We start from the raw sequence: 21,186 nt of genomic DNA, 5'->3' as shown, positions 1-21,186 counted from the left end.
TTATTAATGTTCCAACAACCTGGAGAGCCTCAAGTTAGGAGATTAATGAAGTAGACTTGACTTCAACTGTGTTCAAATAGCATTAGTTTTGATCTGATTTCACTGGCTGCCCTCACATCTCAGCAGGTAGAGAGAAAGAATTTGATGTGAGCCTATCATTGACTGACTGTATAAATATCAAGCAGAAGAATTATCTGCACCATTTAACTGATGTGCCCACACATTAATTTATTAAATTTGCTTTCACGTCCCATAAACGTATATAAAATTCTGCAGAAGTTATCGCAGCTTTCATTTTAGAGCTAAAGTCCTCTGGGGAGGCTTAGGAGATCTCCCAAGATGAGCTAAATACTCGTGGGGACAACCAGTAAGCTGGTGATTGAGGAAGCCTGTTCTGTGTCTAATTACCAAGACATTAGTTCCAGGAGAGAGCAAACATCTATGGTATTTTGTTTGTTTTCTTGTATCGCTTATGAAATAAGATGACTTCCTAAATAGGCACATTTTCCCCACATAGTCTTTAAGGGAACAAAGAGACAACAATCCCAACAAAGCCATCCTACACCTAAATATACTCTCATAATTAAATGTCTCTTGATCTCCTAGCCTCCAGCTCTAGACATAGCTGTAGGGGCTTTTGTGGAGGAGTATGGCAACCCACTCCAGTGTTCTTGCCTGGAGAATCCCAGGGATGGGGGAGCCTGGTGGGCTGCTGTTTATGGGGTCTCCCAGAGTCAGACACAACTGAAGCGACTTAGCAGCAGCAGCAGCAGCAGAGTTTTGTGGAGTTTATTTTTTCCCTGATTTACAAGGGTAGCTCCCATACTGTGTAGCAGATGCATTTGAAAACATTTAGATCACTTATTATTATGTAACACCAAGGAGTATACACATCCTCCTCTGTGGCTACTTTTGCTAGAAATATTAAGTCTGTAACAAACTCCCTACAAATTTTTATTTTGTTGATACAAGAGTAAATTACAAACAGGTTAGTCCAATCCTGGGATGTAGAGGGTTCAGTTCAGTTCAGTTCAGTCGCTCAGTCTTGTCCGACTCTTTGCGACCCCATGAATCGCAGCACGCCAGGCCTCCCTGTCCATAACTACCTACTTCAGAGCAACATTTTAGGATTTTTGAAAGATATGATTAATATATGAGTATGTTATTATAGTTAACGATTAAGCTGAAGTCAGAAAAGCATAGAGTACTGAAGATAAAGAGACATGCTACAGTCCAACTCTGTTCCTGCCTAGTTCAGAGACTGGGCAAAAAACTCACCTCTTTAAATCTTATTTTCTTCATTAGTAAAATGAGACTACTACTACTACTTACTTTCATTATTATGAGAATTAGATTATATATATGTGTGTATATATATATATAGAGAGAGAGAGTGCAGTTCTGTTTAATGACAGTTAACATGTTGAAAAGCTGAATCCTGAATTGCTCTTATCTCACCAGTATGGCAAAGTGGAAAAGCAGTTGTCGGAAACAGAACCATCTTATTTTAAATTCTGCATCTGCCCATTTACTAGCTGTGTGAGATTTTTTAAAATAGGAATTATAATAGTGTAATACTTAATAGCTTACATAAAAGAATATGTGAAATAAACTTTAAGTCATGTGAATTTGACCATTCAGTTTAATTTTTTGTACACAATGCTAATAATTTTATTTATGAAAAAGAGCTATATTACTTGTATATAGATGGTATCAAACTGCATATATTGTTTTTTAGAACCATTTTCTTACTACGTAATTATACACTGTGATTATTTCACATCATCCTTAAATAACTGGGGACTTATTTTGTATCACCTTATTTAAAGGCATTACTGCTTTTAATTTCATTTTTTACTCTTGAGCATTTAAGCACTTTATATTCCCTCCCCCACAATTCCCTTACAAATTACAGTGTGAAAAACATCTTTAAACAATTATTTGGGCTAACATCTAATTACATTCTCTGAACAAGTTCCTAGAAGTGGGTCAAAGGAAAGATTATTTTAAGGTTTTTAATCGTTATTGTCAAATTACTTTCCAGAAAATTTGGATCAACATACATATCTACCAATAAAAAATTAAAGTGACAGTCTATAGTATCAATTCTGAGTTTTATTTTTAAAATTATAATTTGGTTTAAAAAATTGCTTACTTTTGTATTTCTGCAATTACTAGTTCTGCTAATCACTTTACATGTTAAAACTCTATTGTTTTTTACTTATTTTTTTACTTGTGCATTTATCAATTATATTACTATGATGTCTTTGTAGACTAAGAATATGAACCAACCTTTGGTATATTCTAGTATATTCTATATGTAGAATCTTAAGTTTATCTCTTTCTTCTTAACGCTATTGTAATTTTGATACTAGTATGTATCTAGTCAACTCCATCAAGATTTCCATGATTAATTTTGTTGCTTGTGTAGAAAATCCCTTTAGAGAAGACATTTTTCCAGTCTGTGATTAGAAAAAAAAAAAATGCTTGTTTTATATTTACACATACAATTCTGAATTGGTTAACTGTTTAGTTCATTTTGGTGTAAGATGTGAGGTAGGCATCTGAAAACATTTTGTATGCGTACTGTCTGATTCTATACTACCCTATGGACTGTAGCCCACCAGGCTTCTCTGTCCGTGGGATTCTCAAGGCAAGAATACTGGATCGGTTGCCATGCCCTTCTCTAGGGGATCTTCTCGACCCAGGGATCGAACCCACATCTCTTATGTCTCCTGTGTTGGCAGAAGGGGTCTTTACCACTTTACCATTATTAGCCACCTGGGAAGCCTGAAAACATTTTAACCTCTTCCAAATTACTAATCAGTTACTGTGAGAACATTTGCACATTTTTTAAAAGGTTGATGTCTTTACAATTTGAAATGATATTTTTTATCACAATACATACACGAAAACATGAACACATTTGGGTTTAAACAACTCATAGATAATGTGGAGGGATTCTAGAAAATCTTATGCTAAATCTTAGGGAAAATATACCCTAGCAATTAGCAAGTATAGAACACACCCTCATCATTTTTTGATGAGGGCTTCTAAGGGTCAAGGTAAGATATTAAACAGCACAATGGAGGGACATGCCTTCTATGGCCACAGGGAAGATAATGCTCTCCTCAGTATCAAAGAGTCTGCAAACAAGATCAGGTATTTGTTAGACTGCTTAAAAAGGAGTCTTTTTAAAACTAGGGAAGAAGATAAATTTAAAATACTGGCAAAAACATTAAGAAACCAAAATGATTTCCTGCATGTCCCATGGTTAAAATAAAAATTAAATATTTAGGGTACAGTTTCCCACGATGAAATTATTAAATATAAACAAGTATTATCTCAGGTCCTAAGTTAGGGAAATATTAGCATTTTCTTTAGAAACTATCTCAATAAATGCAAATAATTAGTATTTAATTTCATGTATATCATTAGCTGAAGCAGCCATACTGGGTCAAGTTTAGTCATTTACCTTGTATTTTAAATTAATATTATCTTACAATTACTGGGGCAAAGTGTGCAAATTCAGAATATTAACACCTATACATTATTTGGAGACAAAGAACCATTAAATTGAATTAAACAACTGCCAATGTCCATGCGAAAGGTACACTGTAGAAGACCATAGAGACCATCGGCCTCGCCATCACCATTATATGATCTGTGCTTCTCCAGCCTTAACAGAAAATTATTTCTGTTACCAATTTAGTTAAAGATGAACACCATCTGCCAATGCCAGTAGACAGTCAAATTGAATGGCCTTGTGATTCAAATTTAATGAACTGCTAAAATATTCATATCAAGATTTTCCTGGTCTATAACCCCTTTTCCATCTAATATGATACCCAAAGTCTCTTAAGAGGGGGAGTCACTATAATTTGAAATATAGATATATATTCTCAGACATTATTAGCAACCTCTATAGTTATTTTTGGCATCCTGAGGGACAGTAGCAGCAGTAAACTCTTCACTAATGCCTAGTACACAAGCCACTGATTCTGCTTCACAGCTTCATTCCTTTTAACCTAGATTAATCACAGACATTCTCTGTAAACTGTCCACATCTAGAAGTCTCTGCTGGTATGAAGTATATGATTCCTTGATGGAGAAAGGGATTTTGTTTCTCAGAACCATCCAGTTGGTTATAGGACCTTATCATCATGTGTTATTCATAGTTCTCTCTATACTAATGAGACAGAGATAGGAAATATTTACTGAAATCATCTTAAAAAGAATCCCTCTCTCCTCTAAAACTTTGCTTGCAGTCTGCCCAGGTGCTCCAGTCTATAAATCCATAGAATTGCTTCTTTGCTCATATTACATTATTAATTTTCTCCCTCAATTTTCTTGTCTACATATGTGTGACACAGTCTTTTTGTCAAAATGTTAGAAAGGAAATAAACTTGCCTTTAAAAAGCTAGTTCCTCACCAATTTTAATAGGTGTTTGGAACATTGCTAACAATACACATATGGTTTAATGGAAGGTAATCTTGGAATTCTGCACTGATTCAAAGGTACAAAAAAACTACTTTTGTAAATAGAGTTTTATTAAAAAAAAGATAATTTAAGAAAATGTTAGAGCCCTAGATTTCTCATGATTTAGGTTATGACATTAAGATATTCTTGGGCTCTATAGAATTAAATGGATAACATGGGTATGTGTGGAAAACTCAGGGACAATTTTGCACATGTTCCCTTTCCAGTGAGAAAGAATTCACTTTACATTTACAATCATTGGTGTCAGCAAATATGCTACCCTTTAACATTTATGGCTCCAATATCTATTGTGGATAAATAAACCAGCCCCAAATAATTTTTATTTAGCTCAGGAATCTGTGAGCGGGCTGGGCCCAGTTGTGTAGTTCTCCTGGTCTCAGCTAGACCTTCTGTGGGTTCTAGCTGGATTATTTCACGTCTCTGTGTCAGCTGGGACAACTGGACTCACTAGGTTTCAGTCCACATGGCCTTATTATCCTCTTGCAGGATGGCTCTGACATTCCTATGATAGAGGCAGAGTCCCAAGAGGAATAATGGGAATGCAAGATCTTTCAAGTTCAAGGTTCAGCACTGGGACATGGTCACTTCTGCAGGCAATCTATTGATCAAAGCAAAGCCTGAGGCCAGTCCAATAAGAGTGTACCTCTTGGATGAGAGAACCTGCAAAGTTCCATTGAAAATATTGTAGGTATAGGGAAAAGGGAAGGGCTGTGGCCAATTTTGTATCTACTGCAATGCCCCAGAGATATTTAAATACAGCTTTTATTATAGAGCTTGAGGCTAGATAAATCTAGACTTATCCCATATCTAGTATCATCTCTAATTTCTAAAGCCTCTTAGCTTTCTCCATTTATATGCATGCCCACCTCCTGAACTGCATCCCACTACATAGACAGCAAGACCTGTCCATGTTTGCCATCTTTCTTTGTCCTCTGTCCTGCGGGACAGAGTGGGTTAAAAATAAATAAAAAATATGTCCTATTAACTTATCAATATCATTTTATCATATTAGATATCAGTATCACATGAGTTTAATCTCTGAAATATTAAGGACTTTTAGTGTAAATGATACGTGCCTAAAGTTAATAACTTAAAGAAAACATTCTAAAGAAATAATTCATCTTACTGAAGATAATTCTAGAGCAAACTATAGTATCTTACAAATATATTTGACTTACAAAATTATCAGAAGCAGTGGATATATGGTCAAAACAAAATTCACCACACTGAGTCAAGTCATTCAGGAAATGTTTGTACAATGGCTCTCAAATTCTCAAGCAGATGTATAGTCTACCTATACAATAACCAGTAAACTAGTCAGATGGATTTCTGTATTTACTTATTTGTTTTTACTATTGATAAACTCAACAGGGCATCCTCATAAATTCAATGTAAGACACCACTTTGACACATTTGGAGTTATTTCCTAGAACCTAGTTTTATAGCTGAAGGCAAATCTTGTTAGAAATTTTTATTTGTTTTCTGTAATCTAACACTTTCCTTTTCTCCTTTGCTTTTTGCTTCTCTTCTTTTCACAGCTGTTTGTAAGGCCTCCCCAGACAGCCATTTTGCTTTTTTGCATTTCTTTTCCATGGAGATGGTCTTGATCCCTGTCTCCTGTACAATGTCACGAACCAGAAGATATTAAGAAGAGATGGCAAGAATACACAGAAGAACTGTACAAAAAAGATCTTCACGACCCAGATAATCACGATGGTGTGATCACTGACCTAGAGCCAGACATCCTGGAATATGAAGTCAAGTGGGCCTTAGAAAGCATCTCTACGAACAAAGCTAGTGGAGGTGATGGAATTCCAGTTGAGCTATTCCAAATCCTGAAAGATGATGCTGTGAAAGTGCTGCACTCAATATGCCAGCAAATTTGGAAAACTCAGCAGTGGCCACAAGACTGGAAAAGGTCAGTTTTCATTCCAATCCCAAAGAAAGGCAATGCCAAAGAATGCTCAAACTACTGCACAATTGCACTCATCTCAAACGCTAGTAATGCTCAAAATTCTCCAAGCCAGGCTTCAGCAATATGTGAACTGTGAACTTCCTGATGTTCAAGCTGGTTTTAGAAAAGGCAGAGGCCCAGAGATCAAATTGCCAACATCCGCTGGATCATGGAAAGTTCCAGAAAAAAATCTATTTCTGCTTTATTGACTATGCCAAAGCCTTTGACTGGATCACAATAAACTGTGGAAAATTCTGAAAGAGATGGGAATACCAGACCACCTGATCTGCCTCTTGAGAAATTTGTATGCAGGTCAGGAAGCAACAGTTAGAACTGGACATGGAACAACAGGCTGGTTCCAAATAGGAAAAGGAGTACATCAAGGCTGTATATTGTCACCCTGTTTATTTAACTTATATGCAGAGTACATCATGAGAAACGCTGGACTGGAATAAACACAAGCTGGAATCAAGATTGCCGGGAGAAATATCAATAACATCAGATATGCAGATGACACCACCCTTATGGCAGAAAGTGAAGAGGAACTCAAAAGCCTCTTGATGAAAGTGAAAGAGGAGAGTGAAAAAGTTGGCTTAAAGCTCAACATTCAGAAAATGAAGATCATGGCATCCGGTCCCATCACTTCATGGGAAATAGATGGGGAAACAGTGGAAAAGGTGTCAGACTTTATTTTTCTGGGCTCCAAAATCACTGCAGATGGTGATTGCAGCCATGAAATTAAAAGACGCTTACTCCTTGGAAGGAAAGTTATGACCAACCTAGATAGCATATTCAAAAGCAGAGACATTACTTTGCCAACAAAGGTTCGTCTAGTCAAGGCTATGGTTTTTCCTGTGGTCACGTATGGATGTGAGAGTTGGACTGTGAAGAAGGCTGAGCACCAAAGAATTGATGCTTTTGAACTGTGGTGTTGGAGAAGACTCTTGAGAGTCCCTTGGACTGCAAGGAGATCCAACCAGTCCATTCTGAAGGAGATCAGCCCTGGGATTTCTTTGGAAGGTACCATGCTAAAGCTGAAACTCCAGTACTTTGTCCACCTCATGCGAAGAGTTGACTCATTGGAAAAGACTCTGATGCTGGGAGGGATTGGGGGCAAGAGGAGAAGGGGACGACAGAGGATGAGATGGCTGGATGGTATCACTGACTCAATGCACATGAGTCTGAGTGAACTCCGGGAGTTGGTGATGGACAGGGAGGCCTGGCATGCTGCGATTCATGGGGTCGCAAAGAGTCGGACACAACTGAGTGACTGATCTGATCTGATCTGAATCTAACACTTGTCATGATTTACAATGTAGTTTACATTAGGAGTCATTTTCCTCTGTGAATCTTTGTTCCCTTTCTGCTGACTCTTTATAAACTTGTTTTTTCATCTCTAAAATGTAATTGAATAACTTTTGTGAAGAAATAAAATATCAGTTACACTGTATAATATCCATGGGACAGATCGCAACCAGTACAGTTATCCTAAGCAAATAACATAATGCACAGATCTTCAGCCATACAACTAGATACATAGAGATCAATGCATGCTAATTTGAACCATATGAAAGTTGCTATTTTTTTAGGTCACAAGTGAATGAATGTTGTCAATTTCCCAAGAGCCAACTTAAAATATATGTACATACACATACACACATATATATGCATATCATTTAATGATGGGATGAAATATCAATAACCTCAGATATGCAGATGACACCACCCTTGTGGCAGAAAGTGAAGAGGAATTAAAGAGCCTCTTGTTAAAGGTTAAAGAGGAGGTTAAAAGACATTTGCTCCTTGGAATAAAAGCAATGACAAACCTAGACAGCGTATTAAAAAGCAGAGACATTACTTTGCCTATAAAGGTATGTATAGTCAAAGCTATTGTTTTTCTAGTAGTCATGCATGGATGTGAGAGCTGAAAAATAAAAAATAAAAAAATAAAAAAGCTGAGCACCGAAGAATTGATGCCTTCAAACTGTAGTTCTGGAGTCTTGAGAGTCCAGACTGCAAGGATATCCAACCAGTCAGTCCTAAAGGAAATCAATCCTGAATATTGGAAGGACTGATGCTAAAGCTGAAGCTCCAAAACTTTGGCCACCTGATGCAAAGTGCTGACCCATTAGAAAAGACCCTGATGCTGGGAAAGATTGAGGGCAGGAGGAGAAGGGGACGACAGAGGATGAGATGGTTGGATGGCATCACTGATGGAATGGACATGGGTTGGACCAAACTCCTGGTAAATTACTGAAGGACAGGGAAGCTTGGCATGCTGCAGTCCTTGGGGCACAAAGAGTCGGCCATGACTGAGCGACTGAACAACAGCAGAGTTATACACTAAGGTTATTCAGATGCTTGTTCAAACAATAGATATATAGGTCATTGCTTTTTTGAGGTTCTCTATGATAAATGTACACAAAGAATACACGTAAGAAGATTATTTTGCCTTTCATTTATAGATAAGCTTTGCAAGCAAGTAGCCTAGCTAAATGTATTTTAAACATCTTTTTTCTTCTTTTGGAATAGAACTATTTATTTAAGTTGGATTTGTGCTACACCTTAACCTATAAAATGGATGAAAGTGGACATATTTTCATAGAAGCTAGAAGAGTGAATCCAAAAGCCTCCAAGTGATGCACTATATTTTCAAATTTGACTAGAAGTGTAATAGAGCTAACAGGACTTTAGGTTAGGATGACTGGACTGGACGACTGTGGGATACTACCATCATCACACATCATTCTCTTATTTTGCTGTCAAAAAAACAAAATATGTATGCAGGTTTAATTATTTCTTCTTAACTTGAATATTCTAAAGTTCAAGTCTAGTTTAGAGATTTGGGAATTGGTGACTGTTGAGCAGAAATGGAGTGGAAGGTATCATTGGTGGTGGTGGTTTAGTTGCTAAGTCGTGTCCAACTCTTGTGATCCCATAGACTATAGCCCACCAGGCTCCTCTTGTCATGGGATTTTCCAGGCAAGAATATGGGAGTGATTTGCCTTTTCCTTCTCCAGTGGATCTTCCCGATCCAGGGATCGAACCTAGGTCTCCTGCACCATAGGCAGATTCTTTACTGACTGAGCTACCAGGGAAGCCCAAAGAGGAGGGAAGGAAAGCATTAGAATGAAAAGAGACTGAAATCATAAAGGGAAGAAAACATGGTGGCATGTGCTAATTTTTAAAGAAGCAGATAACACAAATTTTATTTAATCTTAATTCATTTTTTAATTATTTTAAGCATATCATGTTTGTGTTCCTTCTCATTGGTGCTAAAAGTATCTTAAGGTAGAATATCTGCTTTTCCTCAATTTTTTCTTATGGCTTCTCTCAGGCTCAAGTCTCTTGGAACAATGCTTTGGAGACAGTTGTTGTTTGTTATTGTTCAGTTGCTAAATCATGTCCAACTCTTTGTGACCCCATGGACTGTAGCCATCAAGCTCCCCTGTCCAGGGGATTTCCCAGGCAAGAATACTAGAGTGGGTTGCCATTTCCTTCTCCAGGGAATCCTCCCAACCCAGAGGTTGAACCTGTATCTCCTGCATTGGCAAGTGGATTCTTGACCATTGAGCCACTCGACTCTCCAAACATCCACAGGACCAATCAGATAGTACATACAGAGGCAGATGAAGTAAACATTGGGAGATAAACTACCGATCTGTGAAGACAATCTAAGAAATATCAACACAAAATTGTATCCTTACTTAACAAAACCAAACCAAAGATGAATGAATAAACCAGGCACAAATATTTATTTCTGTGTCTACTTATTACAGCTCAGAATCATTATAACAGTAAGTTTAAATTGTGCCATATTTCATCACTCACACACTGATGGTGACAAATGAAGGGATTTGTAAAATTAATCCAGGTCAAACCAAATCAAATATCACAGAAAAAGATATTTTCAAGGAAATGATTATTGGTTATTGTCCACGCAGTGACAACTAAAAGTTAAGTCATTCCTTATATTAACATCCAAATTTCTTTTACTAAGGTATTCCCACTTTAATCAATAAGCAATTTAAGAAAAAAATGAAGTGAAGTTGGACTGAGTCAATATTTGTCTTGGAAAGCATCAAAAGGGGATGATGGTATTTGGTGCTGGATGACTTTATTCAGATACTTTGAAGAACTCACAAAAGAATTTTGAGGGATGGTGAGATTTCTGGAATCAGAGATTTTTAAAACTGAACCCCAACCCAGTGATTTGTTGATGAATTATAGTTTCAACACAGTATTCTCAACATTCAAGTTGTTATGGAAACCTTTCATAATGTTTCAAAATCTGCAAATCAGTGTGATACACCACATTAACAAACTGAAAAATAAGGATTATATAATCAGCTCCATAGATGCAGAAAAAGTTATTTGACAAAATTCAACATCCATTTATGATAAAAACTCCCATCAAAACAAGTATACAGAGAACATATTTCAACATATACGACAAACCCACAGTTAACATCATACTCAACAGTGGAAAGCTGAAAGCTTTTGTTCAGGGACAAGAGAAGGCTGATAATTCTCAGCACTTTTATTTAACACAGTATTGGAAGCTCTAGCCACAACAATCAGACAGTAAAAATAGGCACAAAGAATCCAAAATGGAAAGGAAGAAATAACACTGTCAATATTTGCAGATGATATGAAATTTTGTAAAGCTGTAGGCTACAAATTAATGTACAGAAATATGTTGTATTTCTATATACTAACAACAAACAAACTACTAGAAACAGAAATTTTTTTAAAAAAATCACATTTGCAGTTGCATCAAAAAAAAATTAAACATCTAGGAATAAGACTATCGAAGGAGGTAAAAGACATACTTGCAAAACTGACATTCATGAAAGCAACTAAAGACCAGATAAACAGATGGAAAGATACATTAGTACCATACTTATGGACTGAAAGAATTAATAATGGTAAAATGATCATACTACCCAAGGCTTTCCACAGATTCAACACAATCGCTATCAAAATACCAATGGCATTTTTCAGAGAACTAGAGCAAATAACGGAGAAGGCAGTGGCAACCCACTCCAGTACACTTGCCTGGAGAATCCCATGAAGGGAGGAGCCTGGTAGGCTGCAGTCCATGGGGTCGTGAAGAGTCAGACACGACTGAGCGACTTCAATTTCACTTTTCACTTTTCACTTTCATGCATCGGAGAAGGAAATGGCAACCCACTCCAGAGTTCTTGCCTGGAGAATCCCAGGGACGGGGCAGCCTGGTGGGCTGCCGTCCATGGGGTCGCACAGAGTCAGACATGACTGAAGTGACTTAGCAGCAGTAGCAGAACAAATAATTCTAAAATTTGTATGGAAATACAAAAGACCCCCACATACCCAGAAACAATCTTGAGAAAGAAGAACAAATCTAGAGGAATCGTGCTTTATGATTTCAAACTATACTACAAGTTAAAGTAATCAAAACCACGTGTTACTGGCACAAAAACAAACACATACATCAGTGGAACAGAACAATGAATCTGTGACAAAGGAGGCAACAACATACAACGGGAAAAGACAGTCTCTGCGATGAAGGATGTCGGTAAAACCAATCAGCTATATACAAAAAGATCAAACTGGACTACTTTCTCATACCATTCACAAAAGTAAATTAGAAATGGATTAAAGATGTAAATGCAAACCCAAAACCATGAAACTTCTAGGAGATAATATGGGCAGCATGCTCTTTGACATTAATCTCAATGATATTTTCTACATATGTCTCCTTAGACAAGGGAAACAAAAGCAAAAAAATAAATGGGACTACATTACATTAAAAATCCTTTGCATAGTGAAAGAAACGATCAACAAACTAAAAAGGTTCTCCAGGGGATCTTCGCAAATGGGGGCCTGAACCCACATCTCTTGCATTGGCAGGCAGATTCTTTACTTCTGAGCCACCAGGGAAGCCCATAGGGAATATTACTCAGCCGTAAAAAAAAAAAATAAAATCTTGCCATTTGTGACAACACGGAAGGACCTAGAGACCCAGAAGGCATTATGCTTACTGAAGTAAGTCAGGCAGAGAAAGAAAGAAAAACACTGTATGATTTCACTTACATGTCAAATCTAAAAAACGGAATAAAAGGATAAATATAAAACAGAATTATAGACAGAGAGGACAGACAAGTGAACAGGTGATGGCCAGAGGGGAGGCGGGGGAGAGGAGGAAAGAAGTAAGGGAGATGAAAAGCTACAGACTTCCAGTTGCAAAATAACTGAGTCATGGGTATGAAATACACAGTGTGGGGAATGGAGTCAATAACTACATTATATCTTTATATGGTGAAAAATGAAAGTGAAAGTCACTCAGTCGTGTCTGACTCTTTGCGACCCCATGGATGATACACATGGTAAATATAATGAACACTGCTGTATGCTGTTTATGGAAGTTGTTAAGAGTAAATTCTAAGAGTTCTCATTATAAGAAATATATATATATATATATATATATATGTATATCTGTTTCTTTTATTTTACATCTATATGAGATGATGAATGTTCACTCAACTTATTCTGGTAATCATTTCATGATGTATGTAAGTCAAATAATTATACTGTATACCTTAAACTTATAAAGCACTGTGTCAATTATATCTCAACAAAACTTGAAGAAAAACAAAAAATTTGTCAAGCTGACAACATGATTCTAATTTTACAAATGATGAAAACAAGCCTAAGTGAGTTTGATTGACTTGCTCAAGTTACCACAACTATAAGTATTGGAACTGCAATTCAAATATTGTCCCACTTGATAATAAAATTCATGTTCTCATTAAACCATGGTGTCTTTCAAAAAACAAGAAAGAAGATGGAATAAACCTCTAAAAAATTACTGAATAATTTTATGCTTCAGAATGTTTATAAAATTCTGTTTGATAATATAAATGAATATGATGTCTACACATAACTTTTCAGTTTTGAGTCCTGTGCAGCCTCATTCTCTCCAGGAAATATCAACTGAAATTAAAAAGAACTCTATGGATTTAGATGTTAGAGTCCTCAATGACTTATAGATTGTTTAGTTTGCATTACCTTAGGCAATCTGGGCTTCGGTTCAGAATTATTTTTAGGAACAAAGTCTTTAATGAGGCGAGATCGGTCATAATTAGCATGCTCTGAGTCATCCGTGTAATCCTTATCTTTTCCTAGGTCTAGAAAAGAAAAAGAGAAAATTACATCCATTTTTATCCTTCTTTCTTTTCTTTCTCCTTAAATATAATGACCTCTTTTTTCCATGTTTTCTCAAGGTTTAACCAAGTATAATTTTCATATGACCCATATATCCAATAAATAAGCAAAAAAAGGTAATAATACAGAATCTTGCCAGTAACTTTCAGAAAAAATAAAATGCATCTCTGTCATTTAGTGTACTTAAACATTTTGAAAACAAAGTTAAAGTCATGCAAATGCAACTGGCTGTTATCTCTTTTGAACTTGAAAATAGAGATATTTGTAAGAATTCAGTACAATTTTGCTTTTTAACGCAAATTTTACACATTTATTTGTTTAATTAAAAAGACTACAGATTTTGGTCATTTTTTTTAAATTGCTGTTTTATAAATATGAACTTGACTTAAAAGAATAAGAAGTCTAAGAAATCATATAAGAAATGCTAACAAACTTTACAAGAAAGATTAAAAAGTATTAGGAGATTGAAATGAAACCACAACAGCAAAAAAGGAGCAAGAACATTGAAATATGGTAATTACCACTGGAAAAATAAAAAAGGGTAGCACATATAAGAAATTATATGTGCATATTATATGAATAATGAGCAAGATATAGTCAATGTAAAAGAGTATAAAATAGAAAATATCCATGATGGTTGCAAGCATCACCAAGAACTAGTGACACATTTCACAAACTTTGTGTTCTAGGTGATACAAATAGCTCTCCAAATTAAAAAACAGATTCCTAAATATTTAGTCTTTTCAAACAAATCAAATGCAATTATTGTAATTTGCCGGGAGCCGGCGAGAGACATTCCACTCGTGACAAAGGTCATGAGGAAGGAGGCTCGGCATACGCAAAGGCGAGATCAAGCCTCGGGAGTGCCCCCGGATATTCTCGAGCATCTACCCCCAAAAAACCAGAGTCTGCCTACTTTATTGCTTTGTGCTCTCACCTCTGACTTTACTGGGAGCTGTCCCCCACCACCATCTCGCTCTCTCTGTCAAAGAGTTAACTTACAGCTCCAATTAATAAAGTTCCTGGGCAATTAGGAGTGTTTAAATCCAAACCCCTCAGATGGCTCTCTAACTCGCCTGACAAGTTTACCCGGACACCTACAGCTATGCATACGATTGTTTACAGTCTCCCAGCCTCAAGAGGCACGGGAAGCTTAAGATATTCAAATAGCTTAGAGCCTCTCAGAGAGTTAGAAACTGTCAGAATAAAACTAGTAAAAGATTTCATTGATGAGCCAATGCTTGCTGCCAAGTTTCCACATCCCCTGTATTGTATCCTTAAATATGTATTAATTAATATAGTTGGTATGTAGAAAAAATAAGTAGTGGCCTTGGTGTTAGTAACTTTAGACCCTTAAGGTAATAAATTCTTTCCTTTGTAAACCCATTACACATCCGCCCTATAGGAATGTAATTTTATCTTCAAAAGATGGCGCCAAACCTTAAAATAATTACTCTTAGAGAAAATAAATCTTTGTTGATAAGTGCTTGTCAAGAGTCATAAAATGTTAATAGGCCTCTGGCCAGAAGATGATGTAAATCACCTAAACCATTTATATATGATAAATTTGCAGGAAAGAAACCCTGGTTTTTGATAAGCATCAAAGACTGCTGACTTTGCATCCCCTATTATCCTCTATGTGTAACTTAGGGTATAAAAGCCCCTTTTGAAAATAAAGCTAGGAGCCTTGCTCACCAAAGCTTGGTCTCCGCATGTCATTCTTCCCTTTAACTTCCAGCTGAGTCTCCATCTGGAGCGCAGAACCCACCATGCTTACTAATTATGCCTGGGCTTCTAAGATCCGACCGGGGAGGCCTCAGTGTCTCCTGTCCTTCGGGAGAACGGAAGGACGCCTGCGGCCTACGTAAGTGGTGCAAACTTCTTGTCTTGAAGTTTTATTGGTCTCCCGCGTAAACCAAGCTACTCAGCTTCTTTTCTCCACTGAAATTTCCTACTGAGCTATCCTCATTCTATTATTCTTTATATCTCTGAATAAATAAATAAATAAATAGGTCGCCTACTCCGTCTCCCCTTCGAATACCCTGGATCAGCCGGGGCTGGACCTCGGCAGTAATTATTTTATTCAATCTGTCGTTAACCTGTCAACAACAAATTTTGACACAGAAAACTATACATAGTTCTTTCAAGAGTTCAGTCACGTGGCTCAGTATTGTAACAAAATTAAAAATTTAATGTATACTACATGCATTAGTTTCTTTTATTAGTAATGCTTAAAATCTACTATAACATATGGCATGTGATGCATAGCTAGCAGTATCAAGTTATTAGCAGCAGTATTAACTAAGAATGAACAGATCATTATACACCTTAGGATATAATTGACTACCAATTACATTAACATGCTCTAGGCATTTGACCTATACCTATATACCTATTAATAATAGCTATCACTCATGGATGGCTAATATTTGCTGAGCGTATACTAAGAGCCAGAAACTTTACACATATAATTTCCTTTAATCCTTATAACAACTCTACTAGTGTGTATGATATTTATCTACACAATGATAAATAAACTAAGGCATATGCAAATTAAGTAGCATGGCAAAGTTGCTGAACCATTAAGGGGTACATCAAACACATCCCGATTGATGCCAAAGCTGATGTTTGTGAACATGCTATAATGTTTCCCAAGACTTAGGTAAGGCCTTCTCAGGTGGTGCAGTGGTAAAGAATTTATCTGCCAGTGCAGGAGATGCAGGAGACATGGGTTCGATCTCAAGTACCAACATAATAAGTTAGTAAACTTTAGGAACAAAACATGTCAATATGTTTTAACAGAAAGACTGGAGGGTAATCCTAAAGTTATAATCTGAAAGAAAGAAAATCTATTTTCACAAGCATGTTCAACAAGCCTATGGGCACTAAAGTATAGAAACCATTGCCACCTTAATAAACAGCAACTCAATTCTTCCATCAACACAGGCCAGAATCCTGACTCCTCATTTTCTCTTATCATCATGTCTGCTTCTTAAGCAAATTGTGTTGATTTAGCATGAAGCATAATTTTATAAACGTGGTATATGTTTATCCTATATATATGTACGTGTATATATATATATCATCTGCATATGCACATATGTGTGTGTATATATATATATATAATGAATATGTACATGTTCTGCTGCTGCTAAGTCACTTCAGTCGTGTCTGACTCTGTGCAACCCCATAGACGGCAGCCTACCAGGCTCCCCCGTCCCTGGAATTCTCCAGGCAAGAACACTGGAGTGGGTTGCCATTTCCTTCTCTACATGCATATATTTGTGTTGGTGCTTATATAAAGGACAAAGAAAAAAGTATATATGTAGAGAGAGAGTACTGATAGATGGTCATCTGTCTCTTCCCACTGTAAGTGCTATTGGTGAGCTGATTGTTTTGTTCACTGCTTCACACCCATTATTTAGCTTACTGTTTATCATCTCTTAAGCACTTAGTATCTGTTGAATAAATTGATGAGTAGATGGTACACTTATATGTGGCAATATTTTCCATCTGTTAAATTGCTAATTTTACAGACTGAAAACTTATAGAAATGTTTAAAATATAATATTGAGTTAAAATTTGTTTTTCTTAATTTTGACATATTTCATTTCAAATATACTCTCCCTTATGATGAAACTTTTGTGATACTATGCAAACTTAAGGACAAAAAGTGACAGCTACAATATGTTAAGAATGTGAAACATTTTCTTACTTTGACAGAAGAATGGTAGTTTTCCCCTCACCCTAGACCTTTTTCTACTATTCTTGCCAGAAGTTTATGCATATCATAAATAGCAGAATTAAAAAAAAAAACTGCCATTGGTATTAATGCCAATAAACATCTGTGACAATGAAGAGGACCACATTGCATATGATTAATAAAGTGAATCCCTCTTCCATTAGAAGAATTATCTGAAATATAAACAAAACCTACTAATGTGTTCTGGTTCTTATCGAGGACACAGATCCTTGTGTTTGTGTGAAATATGCCCCACGTGGTAAAGATCATTTAAATTTCAAACAAATTGAATAATTTCAACAGCACTAAATTACAATACCATATATATTTCATTGTCTTAAGATGCTTTCCCCCCACATTTTAGCATTTCTGAAATCAGGATGGGGTCAACAGTCCATGTTGGACCGTAAAGATGACTGAGCACCAAGGAATTGATGCTTTTGAATTGTGGTGCTGAAGAAGACCCTTGAGAGTCCCTTGGACAGCAAGGAGATCACACTAGTCAAGCCTAAAGAAAATCCACCCTGAATATTCATTAGGAGGACTGATGATGAAGCTGAAGCTTCAATACTCTGGCCACCTGATGCAAAGAGCCAAGTCACTGGAAAAGACCCTGATGCTGGGAAAAATTGCGTGCCGGAAGAGAAGGGGAAAACAGAGGATGAGATAGTTGGATGGCATCATCGGCTCAATGGACATGAGTTTGAGAAAACTCCAGGAGACAGTGAAGGACCGGGAACCATGGCATGCTGCAGTCTATGGGGTCACAGAGTCAGACATAACTGAGCAACTGAACAAGAGCAACAATCCATATTTCCTAAAAGTGATTATTAATTTGATGATGCTTTTCACAATTGCTAGTGTCTTAAAATCCAGTAAATTTGATAACTAAGAAAAACAGACTTTCAAAAAACAAAAACATTTAACATGTGTCTGGTATAGTAGAAAACAGGTAATTTTGATTATGACAAATGGAACTACTGTTGCTCTCCAGTAGCTGACGGGTAGAAAGACATACACTCTTAAAAAGTAGACAATTGGATTGTATCAAAATTAAAAATCTGTACTTTAAAGAATACCATCAAAAGAGAGAGACAACCTTCAGAATATGAGAAAATGTTTGCAATTTATATATCGAATAAGGGACTTGTATACATGTATGTACAACTCTTACAACTGAATAATAGACAAACAACCCAGTTTGAAAATGGGCAAAAAATCTGAACAGACATTTCTCTGAAAAAATATACAAGAGGTTCAAAGGAAAAAAATAACATGAAAGGTGTTCAACATGATTAGTGCTCAGGGAAATGTAAATCTAACCCACAATGAGACCACTTCATATTCACTAGGATGTATATAATAAAAGAGTGTTGATGAGAATGTTGAAAAACTGAATCTTTATATACTGCTGATGAGAATGAAAAATGGTGAAGCTGTTGTGGAAAACAGTCTGGCAGGTCTTCAAAATTTTTAACAGAGTCACCACATGATCTTGCATTCTACTTCTAGGTATAATACTCAAGAGAAATGAAAGCATAATTTCACCAAAAAATTGTGCATGAATGTTCCTAGAAGCACTGTTCATAACAGCAAAAAAGTCAAAACAATACAAATGTCCATAATCTCATGAATGGATAAATAAAATATGGTTTAATCAATATCGTAGATTTTTGTTCAGCAATAAAAAGGGCTGAATTACTGAATTACAGTAAAACCTGACTGCTAATAGGTATGGAATTTCTTTTTGAGGTGACTGGAATGATCTAAAATTGACTGTGGTGATGGGTACATATCTTTGAGAATATGCTAAAAACCACTGAGTTTTCACCCACTACTTAAAGTAGGTGAATTGTATGGTCAAGGTGAATTGTAACTCAATAAACCCATTATATAAAATACAAACAATCAAAAATCAAGATTCTCCAAGCTTAAGAAAATCAATTAGTAATTTAATGCAGAGAGCTTGATGTAATGGAAAGATAACTAATATTAGCTCCATAAAAGCCAAGTTTAAATTCTGGTTATGCCATTTATTAGCTGAGTGGCAGTGAGTCAGTTCCTTAATATGAAAATTTGGGGTAATAAAATCTTTTCATTCCAAGGATTAAACAGAATAATCTAAAGTGAAGAGGTACAAAAGAGCCTCTTGATGAAGGTAAAAGAGGAGAGTGAAAAAGCTGGCTTAAAACTCAACATTAAAAAACTAAGATCATGGCATCCAGTCCTATCATTTCATGGCAAATAGATGGGGAAACAATGGAAACAGTGACAGACTTTATTTTCTTAGGCTCCAAAATCAATGCAGATGGTAACTGCTACTATAAAATGAAAAGATGCTTGCTCCTTGGAAGAAAATCTATGACAAAACTAGACAGTGTACTAAAAAGCAGAGACATCACTTTGCCAACAAAGGTCCATGTAGTCAAAGCTATGGTTTTTGCAGTAGTCATGTATGGATGTGAGAGTTGGACCATAAAGAGGGCAGAGTGCCGAAGAATTGATGCTTTCAAACCGTGGTGCTGGAAAAGACTCTTGAGAGTCCCTTGGACTGCAAGGAGATCAAACCAGTCAATCCTAAAGGAAATGAATCCTGAATATTCATTGTAAGGACTGATGCTGAAGCTGAAACTCCATCCTTTGGCTACCTCATGTGAATTGCTAAATCACTGGAAAAGACCCTGATGCTGGTAAAGATTAAGAGCAGAAAGAGAAGGGGGCGACAGAGGTTGAGATGGTTGGAAGGCATCATCCACTCAATGGACATGAGTTTGAGCAAACTCGGGGAGATAGTGAAGGACAGGGAAGCCTGGCATGCTGCAGTCCATGGGGTTGCAAAGAAATGTACATGACTGAGTGACTGAAGGACAATAACAAAATATGACTTGTACACATAAATATTGAAGAATTATATATTTCCTTCCTTTGGTTTTTCTTAAATTCACAACTCAAATATTTAGAATCAACAAAACAAATTATGTAATTTGGAACAAACAAAAAAACCTTATCTTCCCTTTTAAAGTCTAAGTGGGGAAGAAACTATGTAATTACTTTAAGTATGCCAATGTACAATTTAAAATTTAATCTAAATATCTCTTTTCCAATCACCAATAATGTGATTTATGATAAAAAACTTTTGTTGAGTCAAGTGGGAATCCAGTAAGTCTTCTAAATGTTACTTGTAAACCAGCACCAGCTCAAAACAAAAGAGACTGATCAATATAGGAGGCTACTAAGATTGCAACATAAACTTTAGAGCCATCTCTGGAAGTGTAATTTTAGTAACCAAGTTATTCCATCTCAGCCATTTTTCTTTATTATAATACTATTTTATTTCATTATGTTGTTACATTGTATTATACATGCTTAAGCATCTGGAAATGGATGGTGAAACTTTTGAACAATTTTCAGTATGTGTGAGTGATCATATTAGTGATCACTTACTTTCAACTATGTAACCTTCCTATTCATTACTAATGTCAGCATGTTTTAGGACTGCCAGAGTAGCTGAGGCTGAAGATTAAAACAGTTATTAGGTTCAAGATGGCGGCATAGGAAGATGCTGGACCCACCTCTTTCTGGGGTAGTTACATATGCATCAGTTTCTTCTGAGAAAGAGCTGTAAACCAGATGAACTGCTCCTCCATGGCAAAAGATATCAAGATATCAAGAAAGGTAGGAGAGACCATATTTGACAGTCCTTCCAAAACCCCACTCTCAGTGTAGTGACACACAACAGGGAGGGATCTCCTCAGTTCAGTATTTTTCTCAGAGGAGCAAGGG

The 21,186-nt window shown here is 36.3% G+C and overlaps 1 protein-coding gene across 1 annotated transcript in view; it reads right to left on the bottom strand.

The window, feature by feature from the left end:
• Positions 1-21,186, bottom strand: part of ANO3 (anoctamin 3) — a 452,166-nt gene that overhangs the window by 188,380 nt on the left and 242,600 nt on the right. Inside the window, 1 exon segment of the mRNA XM_055549165.1 lies at positions 13,506-13,624. Coding sequence (XP_055405140.1) covers positions 13,506-13,624 — 119 coding nt within the window.

The sequence above is a fragment of the Bubalus kerabau genome, chromosome 15 (genome assembly GCF_029407905.1).
Source record: "Bubalus kerabau isolate K-KA32 ecotype Philippines breed swamp buffalo chromosome 15, PCC_UOA_SB_1v2, whole genome shotgun sequence".
In the NCBI taxonomy this organism is placed as follows: domain Eukaryota; kingdom Metazoa; phylum Chordata; class Mammalia; order Artiodactyla; family Bovidae; genus Bubalus; species Bubalus kerabau.
This window is presented reverse-complemented; position numbering and strand designations above follow the sequence as displayed.